The sequence below is a fragment of the Phalacrocorax aristotelis genome, chromosome 5 (genome assembly GCF_949628215.1).
Source record: "Phalacrocorax aristotelis chromosome 5, bGulAri2.1, whole genome shotgun sequence".
Classification (NCBI taxonomy): Eukaryota; Metazoa; Chordata; class Aves; order Suliformes; family Phalacrocoracidae; genus Phalacrocorax; species Phalacrocorax aristotelis.
Window position 1 is genome coordinate 43,543,851 of NC_134280.1, and position 14,186 is coordinate 43,558,036.

The following is a 14,186-nucleotide window of genomic DNA, read 5'->3' on the forward strand; positions in this document are numbered from 1 at the left end:
AATATTGACGTTTTGAGCCCAGAAGTATTACTTAGAAAGAATTAAAAAAAAAAAAAGAAAAAAGAAAAACACAACATGAAGATTCTTCACTGTGAAGCTCTTCAAAAAGTTGACAAGCAACCCAAGGACTCAAAGCTGGTGAAAAAAAAATCAAAAACATACTGAAAAACTTCAAACTGCAGTCATAGGTTACAGAATGACAGCATCCCAGAGTATTTAACAATTTCCACTGAAGCCAAGCTAATAGAAAGATTAACTTTAATTTACATGGAATTACTACCAAAACCTTTCCTTTAGTTTAGGATGGAAAAAGTATTTCCCCTTGTACTTTTTCAGTTTGTTCAAGATACACAGTTAGGAAATGAGATGAAGCACAAAGAAGGTGCCAAAATTAAGCATGGTCTGACCAACCACAGCTTTCCCCTTGCATTTGGGTCTTCTCAGGGACGCTAATTTCTTCCTCAGCACAGCGTTCTGCCTCTCCCATATGCCAAGCCACAAGCTATCACAAAAGCAAGGCAAACCTAAAACATGTCCCGCTTTGACTGCATGCTTTGGACAAACAGGGCAAGATCTTTTATTAAATACCTCCTCTTTTCTCCTGCCCTTGATTTTCTTTGAGCAGGCACACTTGTGCTGAGCAGCTCTCCCCCAGAAAGATCTCTAGCAGGACCGCTGAAGAGCCTAACAGCCATCTCTGATCTTTTCTGGAGGCAAAAGCGTTATTGCTGCAGCCTGTGGTGGCAAGGGAGCAGAATCAAAGCCTGGGCAAACTCACCACCACCATGAAGGCCCACTCATGTCACCAAGGCCCCTGTTTTGTGCGTGGCATGTAGGACCAGCAGCCCAGCTCCCTCCACCAGCTACACATCTCCTCTTGTAATGCTGAGTTCGTGGTGTAAAGGGGTTGCCAAAACTCATTTGGGAGGTGACCAACACTGTGCAACTGCACCTACCGTTTGCTAAATCAGAAATCCACTTCATCATAAAGCAGCTGCTGGATGAAGACCTGCATTCTTAAACATTTCAAAGCTTGCACGGGTATAAGACATTTGGAGATAGATCATTGAACTGGTCACATGCAGCCTTAAAAAAGCCCAGCCCAGTACTATGCTTGTTTTCTACGTCCTCCCTTTTCTAATTCCAAGAACAGACTCGGTTTCTTCAAAGCCTTTTGTAACACAGTGCCCTTTTACTCACTCATTAGCCTTAAGTGCAGCCATTTGCTAATTTCAAAATGCAGTTGTTTATAAATCAAAGGTCAAAAGGTGCTTAAAAACAATTTGGTCACTGCAGCTAGTGACCATTGATCTTTACAACTTCGGTAACTACTTAGCAGGGAAATAACCTTCTAACAGCAGCATCAGTCTAGGCATATCACCAACTACTCTTCCATTTTAGGCTATATTATTGGGGTTTTGTGAGCGAGTGAAAGCAGGCTTAGGTAGCCAAGTACCGGCAAAAGCACCAGAGGTTAAGCAGCCACTTGTGAGCTCAGCCAGCGAAGACCTGCAAGACAAGGCAAGTCAGAAGGTGCTAGTCTTAGGACAAGGACATTTCTGATGTCCAGCCAAAAGACAACTAGGCATCCACATGGGTACTTCAATGAAAAACTGGAATTTGTCAAATATCCCACAAATCAGAGGAAAATTTCTGCTCCACGGAACCGCCTGACTCCAGTCGACTTTTCTGTCCCGTCTCCCACCCCACATAGCTAAAAGTGCAGCCATATCGCCTAAGGGCACCTCCCCAAAGTGCTCCTGAACACCAAGGTGAAACTAACACTCCAACTTCCAAACATTTTTTTTTTCTTATATAAAAGCTGTGTCTGCACATAGTTGTCTGTGATAAAACACAATGATAGAACAGGTCCCTTCTTAAAGCTGTCCTCCTTAAGCATATGAAACAGGATGTCACTTCAAAACCTCAAGAAAGGAAAAGATGCAGTTCCCACACACAACCCCAAACGCCTCCTCCGACACGTATTTAATCAAAGAGAAGAGATCAATGCAAAATTTCATACAGAGAAAGGACCTCTTTCCCCCACTTCCAAGAGAAATTTGGATTGTTAAAAATTATTTTTATCTATTTTACATTCCCTTTCCTATATTGAACAACTGAGTTCAAGTAGCAGAAACACTGCAGAGGAAACTAGCACCTGGACAGGAGCACCATGGTAAGCCCTGTCCACGTCATAGCTCTGCCATCACTAGACCAGGAGGACCACCAGGCAAAACAATATGACTAGACTCTTCAAACCAAGACAATTCTGGTTTATTAGTAGCATATAAAGAAAATCAGGTTTCTCAGTCATACACTCTATAAGCATTAGCAAATGCATGGATCACCTATCTGCCACCACACTTAACATGGACAAGAGTACATCAAGTTGACCAGTAAACCAAACTGAAGAGCATGGCAATGAATGTTGTAACAACAGCAGCAACAAGAAAGAGATTTCCTTAAGGGAAAAAAAAACACCAACAAACCCACAGCCAAAAAGAGTTGGGCACATGAGGGTTCTTTGCAACATTCAGGAAGATGGTTTCCTCTCTACCTCCAAGTAATTTCACAAGATGCTATGAACTACCATACTGCAAATATATGATGTAATGAACTGATAAAACACCTACCTCCCTGCTAGTCTGCCTCCAAAGATTAAAACCAGCTAGCAATGACATCCCCAAGTCTGGGGAAAGAGGCAAGAAGGCCTGTTAGTGTTTGTTTCCACAGGGCAACACTAAGGTTGTCCAAAAACCGGACAGTTAAAACCAGTCAAAATTTACAATCGGCGAATACAGAGGAGGAAAATATGGGTAGAGAAAAAACCCTGCATGCTCTCTAGTGTTTTATCAACACTTATTGATTTATTTTAAAAGTAAGGTAGAACACAAGTAATTAATAGACTGCCATATACCCAATGTGCTGCATCTGCTACACCAACTTATCCTTATAGTTATTTTATTACCTTCTTTGGGAACTGAATGACATAAGGATCAGCATCCTGACACTTGGAAATTAGCTCATTCCCGTGACTGTCAGCAGGAAAGCAGGAATTAATCCTCTAATTTCAGCCTGAAAAATAGTGAAAGCAAGTCCAATGAAAAAAATTGTTTCTGGGGTGGGGAGGCAGGAAAAAGTGTTTGGAAGAGCAGTGGCCTGACGCTGGCAACCCTACAGCCCATGAGATCAATGTTTTGATGAGCACAACGACTGGTGCCAGAGGGGAACAGGAAGGAAGAGACTTCAATGAGCTGAAAGCGTGGAGGGAGGAAGAGGCCAGGAAGTGGTTTGAGAATTAACTAGGTCACGGGTGGGTTTAGGACAAGGGAAAGTAGAGCATGCTTGCACAGGAATGTCAGAGCTAGGGAGGACCTCAGATACAGGTCCTGAATGCTGGGAGAAGAGCTCAAAGGAAGAAATATGGTTGCTCCCACCTGCAAGTGAAAGGAGGATACTAAGAGGCCAGGGGGGGCAAGGAAAAGAATTTACAGTGCACCTTGCATACAAGAAGACAGAATGCAACTTACAGTTTGCCTAACGAGGCAAACCTTCACTAAGTGGGCTTCCAAAGGGAACAAATACAACCTCAGCATATTTCCAGGAATAGCTCTGTAACTCTCTTAAAGATCCCTAGCTAGGTACCAGCTATTTCAAGTGAAGGGCAGATAAGACTGCTGTGGGTTTTGGGGTTGTCGATTTTTTTGTAACACCTCTCCGAAAGACGTTCTGTACTTTAGCAGCATGAAGTCGTGTCCCACCCCAAGGCTGAGTTTGCCAAAGGGATTTATTTCTGGGCTTGCAATCCGCTTTGAGGTGGGAGCTCCATTTCGGCACTGACATTGCCTGGCTCACGATCCTGCTGCAGTCACAGTTTCTAGGTCAGAAAGTACAGACTTACTGTCTAAAAGTAGAGATAATTCTGCAAGAAAGGACTCCCATGTTTGGAGCTATGGAAAGATGATTCTGTAATGAATTTGATTTTATTAAGTTCTTATTAAAAAAAAAACAAACAAGAAATAGTTAAATGTAAGGACAAATATGTATGCCTTTATCTAAAAACCTCTTATCACAGACACCTTGGGGATAAACCCTGTGCTTGCACAAAGAAACCTGCATAAATAAGTCCCTCGAGCACAAGCCCACACCTGTAGGTTCAAGGAGTTCAGTGACAACTCGGTGTACCAGCAGGAAGGGTCTGCGTGACTAGAAGGAAAAGAACATCAACTTCTCACCTCCCACTTGAGCCACAGGCTCTTTCCCCAGAGCTTGAGCTTGGACCATTAAATCCAGTTTCAAGAGGATCTGCTCAAAGCAGTCACTCGCACACTTGCCTTGGTCTTGCATTCCAAACTGCGAACAAAGCCTCTCTTAAATGTGGTTTGATTGACGCAAATCAAGAGCTGAGCGGGTGATTCATAGTTGTCAGACCGTAACACTTGCATAAAAACAGCATGTGGACAAACTTGCTGATGCACTCAAACGCTCAGCACTATCATGAAAAGCTTTAGAGTCAAATGCAGACCACTCATGATAAGATGGTTTTTTATTCCCCCTCCTCCCCCCTAAAAAACATTTTGGATTTTCTAGGTAACAGAGTTGTAATAAATCTTCAGGCATAAATGTGTAATTAGCATCTTGCTGTACTTCCCTACAGCTTCGCAGGAAGGATTAGGATGTCAAATAGAGTTAAGGCATAATCCCAGTAGGGTTAAGGGATAACCTATAACCAGACCCCACCAATTTCCTGCAGTTTGACAGTGGGGCTGCTGCACTGTCAGCCATGTATTTTGACCTTTGTATTCCCAACTTAAGTCCACTCCCTCTCCCTCCATGGCAATGACATTCTCTCTTCCCTTATGCTTTCCCACAAGCTTCACAGGAGCATAAAGAACAGGATCAGACAGGTCTGTGGCTGGGGACAGAAACATTTTGCCCCATTTCATAAGGGTGCCTTCAGGAAAAAGTCAAAAGCAGCATCTGACTTCACCCTAAGCTACAGCTCTTTGTCTTGCTGACCCTGAATTGGTTCCACCTTCCTTGCACTTCATGCAGGCTCTGCACAGGGTGTTCACAAATGCAGATAAAGCTGGGATCTTTCTATACTCTCCATGCATCTTAGACCAATTTATCTAGAAGAGACATCATGAAAAGCCAACGTGACCTGACTCTGTGCCTTCATCCTCTGAGCAGTCCAACTGGAAAGTCTGCAGTCAAGAGCCATGCCATGAGACAGCTGCAGCCTTCTCTTGAAGGCACTGACACGCTATCACAGGAAGATGGTTGAGTCAGAAGCATACTTCCTATTTCAGTAAGGCCACATCTGCCCCAAAAGGGAGACAGGTATCTTACCACTGCACCCACAAAGCTTATAGAAGTACTAAAGAAAGTCAGACCTTCTGACTAGACCCTGGATTTTCAAGTTTGGTAGAAACAGCATAGGTCACAAAGACCTCAGTTCTCCTAGCTGGAAGAGAGTGAGAACTTCATGAATGAGCTGCTGGGCCACAAGAAGGTCCCTGCCACCAGCAGCAGGCTGGTGCTGTGCTTCTGTGGCTCTCCCCACCACACACAGAGAGAGGATACAAACTCCTACCATAAGTAATTCATGAAAATTACACCATTGTGTTCCTGCAAACAGTTAGGATACAGAAGAGAATATACAAAGATCCTGCCAACAACACGAAATAAACTGAAGATAAATATAATAATCTTTTCATAAACCTTTTCAAGACAAACACAACTGGAGGTAAGATGATACAAACAAGCATGACTTCTCAAATAACTCTTGAATCCTTGATGATACTCAGGTTCCCAACACACATCATCTCTCCAGTGGTCTGCCTAAACGAGACGCCATCCTTCCCTCTGAGGGGCTGGAAAAGGGTGTCAGGATGTGCCCTGTGGCCTGCACCAAACCTATGCTCCCTGACCTCCAGCTCTGCTAGCACAGCTATCCATCCCAAAGCCTCCAGGTCCTGAGCTGGAGGTTGCTGGAACAAGCCTATGTTCTGCACCTGAGCTCCCAAAAAAGGCTTCCTGCTCCATGCATCACTCTCAGCTCCTGGTATTTTGAGGCCTCTCCCCATCACCACCTGCATTTCCCAGCCCCTCACCTCTCCTTCCAGCTGCAGTCTGGACCCAGCTGCCTCACAGTGACCCAGGGAAAGTAGCTCCCCTCGCTCTGTTGAGGAGCAGGTAAAGAGAAGGCTAAGCAACGGAAGTGCCCATCATCGCAAGTCTACAAGGCTCACCTCCTCCCACCGTTTTCTTAAAGTTAGCTGGAAATGCTAAACCAAGCTGGCAGCTCTCATTCAGGATCCCAGGAGAAAACAGAATCAAAACAGCAAGTACCTTAGACACAGGGTACATCCACATCAACATTTCAGTTTGGGCCAGTACATTTCAGAAGGGCATCCCCTGGGACACAACACTTAAACAGTGTTCTGATTTGTATCTTAAGAGACATTTCAGGACAGAAGCTAGATTTCTTGGCAAAAAAATTAACCCAGGAGAGGTAGTCCAAGAGTATACCTAATGGACTTTCTCCACTTGTGGACATTCAGTGCAGACAACCAGATTAGAGCCGGTATGAAGTGAGCCTCTGTGAGACACATGCATACCTCTCAGTACCAGCTCCTTCCCAGCACGGACACAACCCCTGTCCGCCAGTCTGCTTCTACCCGAGCTGCCTGCCCAGAGTCCCTTCACAGCCCAGGCCCAGTCCTGCCTTTGCCCACTGCCATATTAAACAGTGCTCCTCCACTATAAAAAAAGGTATTTTAACAGTAACACCTAAAAGAGTTTAACATAATACAACCCTTCCAGCGGGCCTAAAAGGAACATATCTAAGAGGCTGGAGGTGCTCGCGCTCAACATCTCTGCATTACTGCAGTTGGGACCAGCCTAAGGAAAATTTATTCCATCAACACAAGAATATCAGATCTAACTCGTCAGGAAGAAAATAGAGAGAGGAGGGCAGACAACAGGGAAAGAAGATTTCTCAGAAACACGTTATCATGAGAGAGTGAATTATAGCAAGTTTAATACCACAGCACTGCAGTTGTCACCACTCCTTCGTTTCTGGTTTAGTCATCATTTAAAAAACATAACAACTCAAAGCACAAAGCCCTCATGAAGTTAGTTGATGAAGCACTGCAGCATGTTGCTGAGAAGGAAATTAAAAATCTAATTTGATTTGATACTTTTCAGTATAAACACATCTGGTCCCATGTTGTTTTTAAGCACTGTGTCAAATATGCAAGCCAGTATAGTTAAATACACTCTAGAGCTCCAGGTATTACAAGCCACTAAAATAACTAATGCCCAAAAACCTTCTGGCAGCTCATACTTGAGAGTAGGTAAAAATGCAAGTAAGACTGCAGGCACTGGAGGTGCTATCAAAGGGACAGCACTAGAACAATCATTTAATCTGAGGTTCAGAAACATAACTGCTGTTTTTTGTTGTTGGCTCCCAGGAAACTCCCCTTTCTCTGTTTATCGTACATTATCTGGTTGCAAGACTTTCTTAAAGTAGTGCTGACTTCTCAATTACTGTGAGCAAATAAGTGCCCATGCAGTTACAGCAAGAGTTTTCTCCTGTTACATTGCCGCCCAAGAATCTGGCAGGATGCAACTTCAGCTGTGCTCTCCAAACAACAGATCACTTCTTATTTCATTGGCCGAACAAAGAGAGGAAGGGATTTTTCAGGCAGGACCCTCCAAGCAGCTGTCTGCAAGTGTCAACAGCTGGAAGTCAAAGCACATTATCTTAAAAATAGAGACGGCAGAAGATCAACATGTGAAGATCACGACAAGGTGACAGACAAGAGCAAATAAATACTTTCAAATATAGTCCCCACAGTAAATTTCTGTAGCTCTTCGGCTTTGGGGTTTAGGAAGCCATCAGCGTGACTAACATATTTAGGAAGTCCAGAAATGAAATCTTGCGTTGTTTTTGGCTTAATGCAGGAAATCAGCTTTAATGACAACCTACAGTTAGCTCTCTAGTAATTTTCTTTCTGCTTCATTGACATACATGACAAGACTTTATTAGCAGGGCTAAAATTAAAAACAAAACATTTTTCCCAGCTGCAAAGAATGCTTAAGCATTCATTGACACCTCGTGAAAAGAGACAAAAAATTTTTCTTTCAAAGCAATTCTATCACCTTTTTGTATTTCAGCTTTTCCTGGTATTTTACATCAGAAGTTTTGTACTTTGTACACCCATGACCACAGATTTTTTCACCATCAAGATTAACTGCTGTGAAAAACTACTGTCATAAAAGGCAGTGTATATTGTTATATCACAAATAAAATTATGACTTCTCACTCTAGAAACCAGCAAGAACACACTCAAAAGGAATACCATCAGGCAATACTGATTCCAACCTTGCTCAACATTATTTAGGATTTCACACAATCCAATTACTAGCATTAGAAACGTCTGAATAGATTCAAGACTTTTCTAGAAGGGGAAGTGATTTTGATTTAACCCATTCTCCCCGTATTTGCCATCTAAACAACATACAATTTATGCTTATGTATGGGAAGCGGGGGAAACCCCAGCTACCATAAATACCATGATTTAAGCTTCAAAACTTCAAAGTCCTGCCTCAGTCTGAAACAGAGTTTGTGCAGTATCACTCCAATGACTTTGTCCCTCATTCCTTCCTGATCAAGTTTATTGCATGTTTTGTTTGCTCTTATGTCAAATACCTCATTTTATCAGTTTTTCAGGGACTTTAGTGCTACTTTGAGCCAGCCCGGACTCCTTCTGAGAAGCCAGAGGCAATTCAGGATCCCCAACAGTGTACAACTCAGGAACATCCTATAGGGCTCATCTAAACCATGATCAGTATTCCGACACCTCGAAAGCACTACAGCTGGGACCCACTGAACAGCCCCCCACAAAACCTCCTGCCCCACTGACTTTTCCACTGCCTTGATGGGTGCAAAGCATGGTTTAGGGAATGTTGTTTGCAGAAAGATTCTGAAAAACCAAAACAAGTTTAAGGGATGCCTGGCAGGCTAAAACCTTTGCTAGCTGCAGCTGTTACCTTTATAAATTGTGGAATGCTTATTAAGTATCAAACAGCAAACGAATTCAGAGTGGCCAAAACCATTTTACTTTAAAACTTTTACTTTTTTCTTTTTAAATGACTACTATTGTAACAGAGAAAAGACACGATGCAATCAGATTATTTCTCCTGAATTTTGGTTTTTTTGAAGGCTTACACTGCAAGAGTTTAACACCGTTGAAGAATATAAAAAAATAGTCGTCCTAAGCAAATCCTGTTTGGGCCATGCTTCCCAGTTCCCTCAGCACAGTCTTTGAGACATGACTAGCAGCCTAGTACTCTCAGCAGGAAAGCTTCTTTGCACATTGGGGAAAAAAAAAGCTCTAGAAGCACCATTCACAACCAAAGTCAAACAGCCCACTACCAGTAATTACATTATGGCAACCATCAGTTTACAAGTTGGGGGAAAAGCTGTCTTGTTTATTTAGAAAGGTCTCATTTCTAGCAGATATTTTCTTCTTTTTAAATCCTGTGCAGTAACAACCTACCTTCCTCTCTCCCAAGTACCTGCCTTTTTTTTTTTAACAGTCTTGAACGTTTAAAAAAACAAACAAACAAAACACAAAAGTAAATTACAGCATCTAGCAAGTAATGTGGTTGGAGGTTTTATTGACACTTGTTCATCATGACCAAGATAGCTCTTACAGCTTTACCACTTTTAAACATTTAAAAACTAAAGCCAATAAAACACATGTAAATATGAGAAGTATATTCAGTGTCCACATCTTTTTTAGGGTGTTCCCCCCACTACCTTAATTAGTGTTAAGAGTTGGCAAGAACTTGTTAAGCAGCGAGGGCAGCACTAGGTAATTTATTGCCAGGTTAGATATCTCGGATGAGCAAACAAGATGAAAGACACTGCTACAAGGAACTGTGCTCACGCCTCTGGAACGAAGGGTTGCACATAGATAATTTCAAATTATCAAATCTGAAGCAGAAGCATGGGGGGTTTTTTTTGTTTGTTTGTTTGTTTTAGAAATTTAAAGCAGGAGTGATGTTTGAAAACCTTCAGAGATTTGGGGGAAAAAAAGGCAAAACCTAAACAGATTTTGCTTGGGCCCTTCTCTCTGACATTAGAGAACCTCTGCTCTAGAAATCGAAAGGACTGGGAATACAGAAAGAAATAAGAAATAATGATTATGGAAATTTATTTTTATTAAATTTAATTATTAAATTTATTAATTAATTAATTATTAATTTTATTAAATTTAATTAAATTTATTATTAAATTTATTTTTATTAAGTCACCAGCATCCTGTTGGGAGCTTACCCAAGCAAGAGACCCTGCAGCACAGCAAAACCCTCCAAGGACTCCCCAGTCCAACTTAACAGCAACACTCACGTAAGAACTTCCCAAACCTCTGTTAACGGTAAAGAAAAACATCCCAATTTGCTAGAAGTCAGCAAGGGCAGAGTCCTTGACAGAGTCATCAGTGTCTTCATCTGGCTTCTAAAAGCTTACTGTGGAAGTATGGCTCACAGTACGACCCAGAAAAAAAGAAAGCTTTACTGTCTGTGCAATTAGTTACTAAACTATGAACGGAAAATAGGATGAAGCAATTAAAAAAATCAGGGATCACTGTCAATACCATGGCTCATGGCAGCAATACCTTGACTCCTCTGTACTTCATGTAGCTGAAACTCAAAGTACTAGTTTATTTTTTGCATGCTTTTCAACGATTCTGATTAAAAACATGTCAACCACTTAAATAAAGCAAGTATTGCAACCGCCATGCAGAAGTGTATCTCCAGAGCTGACTTCAAGCACGTTCCTGACACATGCAGTTTCAATCATGACTTAAAGAATCACCAACTCCAAATACTTAACGTAATACTGGCAATAATTTTCTAGATGCACTAAGAATGGGAGTTGCTACAAGAGTCCCAGAAGAGCTTTGGCTGCTAAATCATTTAGATTGATTGAATACCAATCTGGCAGTTAGGGTAAGAAATAAGGAGGAAGTGTTATCATATGCATGAAATTCTGTATAGCAGAGTTCCAGGTAAGGAAGAGGCACTTTTCAAACCTCCAAAATCACGAAGAGGAACAGAGAGACTCCCATGGCACCTGCTTTCACCACTGCGGAACTACTCTCACTTAAAAGAGCAGTTCACCACGTCCCTGCTTGCACCAGAACACAAAGGCGCTCAAGTTGGCAATTCTCGGAAGACAGGGCTGCTCGGCGTTGCAGCTATTTATAGCAAGCGCGGTTCAAGGTGCATGCTGCTGCAGACAAGCAAATGGCTTGTTGGCGCGGATTATATAAACAGTTGTTTCTTGCTCATTTTCACTCCACCAGCATCTCCCATGGTAAAAATGCACTTGTCAATACAGCAGCTGCTATCAGACAGCAGAACTGTTAGCAGCTGCAAGGTCTTCAACTGGGAACTCTAGGTGAGTTTTGTAAAGATGTTCAGAAAAATACAGCTGCAAAGCCTTCGCGTGCAGCTGTATGCAGACACAGAAAAGAGCGGTAATCTCTTTCCACGCTATTCTTCTGCAGTTGAAAAAAAAAATAAAGCCAATTTTCTCAGTTTCACTTGCTATAAATCCTTGTTTAAGCATATCTGCGCTAGTGTTTTTGAATATTTTGAAGGCAGACTTGGTATCCAGCTTCCGTTTTTGGAAAAGACAGTCCAATTTCTTTTACAGCTAGTACTTCTACTTCAATAGGTCATTATTTTCTGTAAATTTATCCTTACCTTTCTGCACCTCTGCATAGAAGACAGAGCTATATTGAGCCCTGGAAGCAAACATAGCATGTCTGAAGCTGACCACCTCTCTCTCCTCAGTGCTGCAGGACTGTAACGTATCGCTCTGCTGGGTTGTGAACCAGCCGGCCATAAACAGTCTTCAGCAGGACCAACCCCTGAAGGTTGAGAGAAGCGTTTCACTTTTAAAGATGATGAAAAATCCACACCGGCAGTGAGAAGACAAACTATCGCATGTGAGACAGTCTTCTTCTGGGGACTGCTACTGCTCAGACTCAGAGCACCAAAAATAGCTGGCAACTGGGCAGAGATCAACGGGTGAGGTGGTCAAAGGTACACAATAAACACAACTCGCTACAGCAACAGCTCACGTTTAGTGCCAAAATGCATATGCACAGACCTGAGCTACATCTGCCTTTGCAATTAACAAAACAAACAAAATGAAATGCAGACAACCCCTCCTTTCCTCCCCAACCCTTTGGGGGAGGCAAAAAAAAAAAGCCTTCTTGCACTTACTTATTTCTTTACACCACTCTCTTCAGCAATGACATCAGAGCAAACGAAGGCTGGGAAGCTGCTCTAAACAGATAGAGAAGAAACAACTGAGTTGTTCACCATGCAGAATCACAGAATGGCAGGGGTTGGAAGGGACCTCTCGAGATCATCTTGTCCAAGCCCCCTGCTTGAGCAGGCACACCCAGAGCAGGGGCCACAGGAAAGCATCCAGGCAGGTTTTGAATGCCTCCACAGAAAGAGACTCCACAACCTCCCTGGGCAGCCTGTGCCACTGCTCTGGCACCCTCACAGGAAGAAGTTTTTTCTCATATTGAGGTGAAACTTTCTGTGTTCCAACTTGTGCCCATTGCCCCTTGTCCTGTCATTGGGCACTAATGAAAAGAGCCTAGTCCCATCATCCTGACACCCACCCTTTAGATATTTATAGGTACGTATGAAATCCCCCCTCAGTCTTCTCTTCTCCAGGCTAAACAAACCCAGGTCTCTCAGCCTTTCCTCATAAGAGAGATGCTCCAGTCCCCTGATCATCTTTGTAGCTCTCCGCTGGACTTCCTCAAGCAGTTCCACATCCTCCTTAAAGCGGGGGGCCCAAAACTGGACACAGTACTCACACATGTGAGTACTTTCTTTTATCTGGCATCAGCCATGGCACACCTCATCACTTTTAGGTTAATCAGATTTTCAGAGCTTCATTGGAGCAGGACCCAAAAGCTGATGTTTAACTCTATGGTATGAGGATTGTCCCCTGCACAAATATTCCTTATCATTTTTCCATTTTAGAATTAAATTACAACTTGAAGAGAACCAAGGTTGGAACCCGGTTAGCATACATTCAGAGCCTGAGGCCCTGAAACTCACTTTCATCCACAGACAGAAGCCACTAGAAAAGAGGAAAAACACCCAAATCCAAACCTTTGTTTTCCCATCAGTGATTTACCCAGTTCAGTTTTCCAAGCTGTACATTGCAAAATCAGTGCTTACCTAAAGAGCTGCCTGCCTGTTGAGCAATATGTTCGTTCTATAGCTCTGTTGCAACCGAAGCTGAGCACGCAGGATGATACACTTAGGAACACTCCCTCTCCTCACAAGTCCCCTCCAGGTTCAGCTCAGATAATTCAACTCTGCGTTTCAAAACTACAAAAGGGAAGTTCAGAAGACACCTATTGCAGAGCTGACTGCAATAAATACAGACCGCCGCACACCAGTGTTCAGCTCTGTTTCAGCAACTCTTTTCTCTGCCTTTACGGACTGGCTTCACAGTCCTTAACCGCGAGTATTCCATTCATTCTGCGACAAGCAGGCACATCACGCCTGCCCCTGGCACCAAGTCCATGGGCGCTTTACAGAGCTTCTCAGAGGGAAGGGGTGAGAAGTCTACAGACTTCAACTGCTCCAGAATGACATTGCAGGGAGACAACTGAACCTCCTTTCTTTGCTGCATCTTGAGACTGGAAATCCATCCCAAAGAGTTAAACCAAGTCCTGGCTCTACCCTGCAACAGCACTGCTGACTGAGACATGTATTGCATAGAGCTTAACGGATGCATACAAAAACAGTAGCAAACAACCAAATGAAAAGCTTAGTACTGGGTGTTGCTAGAGAAAACTCACCTTTTCAAGTTGAGGCAGCAGTGTGCAAAATTCCTTAGCAGAAGAAAAAATTTTGGAGGCTCTCTTGCAATCGGTTCAAATGTAAACGCCTTCCAAGAGAAGCTTATTCCAAGATACAACGTGGAAAGCACAGCTGAATTGCAAGGCCGTGCTCCATGGAGAAGATGACGGGTCAGAGGTCTAACACCCAAACCCACCGTCAGTAACGTCAGATTTATACCACTGGGCCTTTGAACAGGCGAGTGAAGAACACCATTTTACAGGGAC

At 42.9% G+C, this 14,186-nt stretch overlaps 1 protein-coding gene across 7 annotated transcripts in view; it reads right to left on the reverse strand.

The window, feature by feature from the left end:
* Positions 1-14,186, reverse strand: part of HDAC4 (histone deacetylase 4) — a 262,455-nt gene that overhangs the window by 184,805 nt on the left and 63,464 nt on the right. For 3 of the 7 annotated variants that reach the window (XM_075094171.1, XM_075094173.1, XM_075094170.1), the window contains exon 1: positions 11,785-12,018. The exons of 3 other annotated variants lie outside the window; for them this stretch is intronic. In XM_075094171.1, the coding sequence (XP_074950272.1) occupies positions 11,785-11,926 (142 nt within the window). In that variant the 5' untranslated portion in view covers positions 11,927-12,018. Of the gene's footprint in view, positions 1-11,784; positions 12,021-14,186 lie in introns of those variants that run through there. One more of the 7 variants, XM_075094176.1, reaches the window with a different exon arrangement.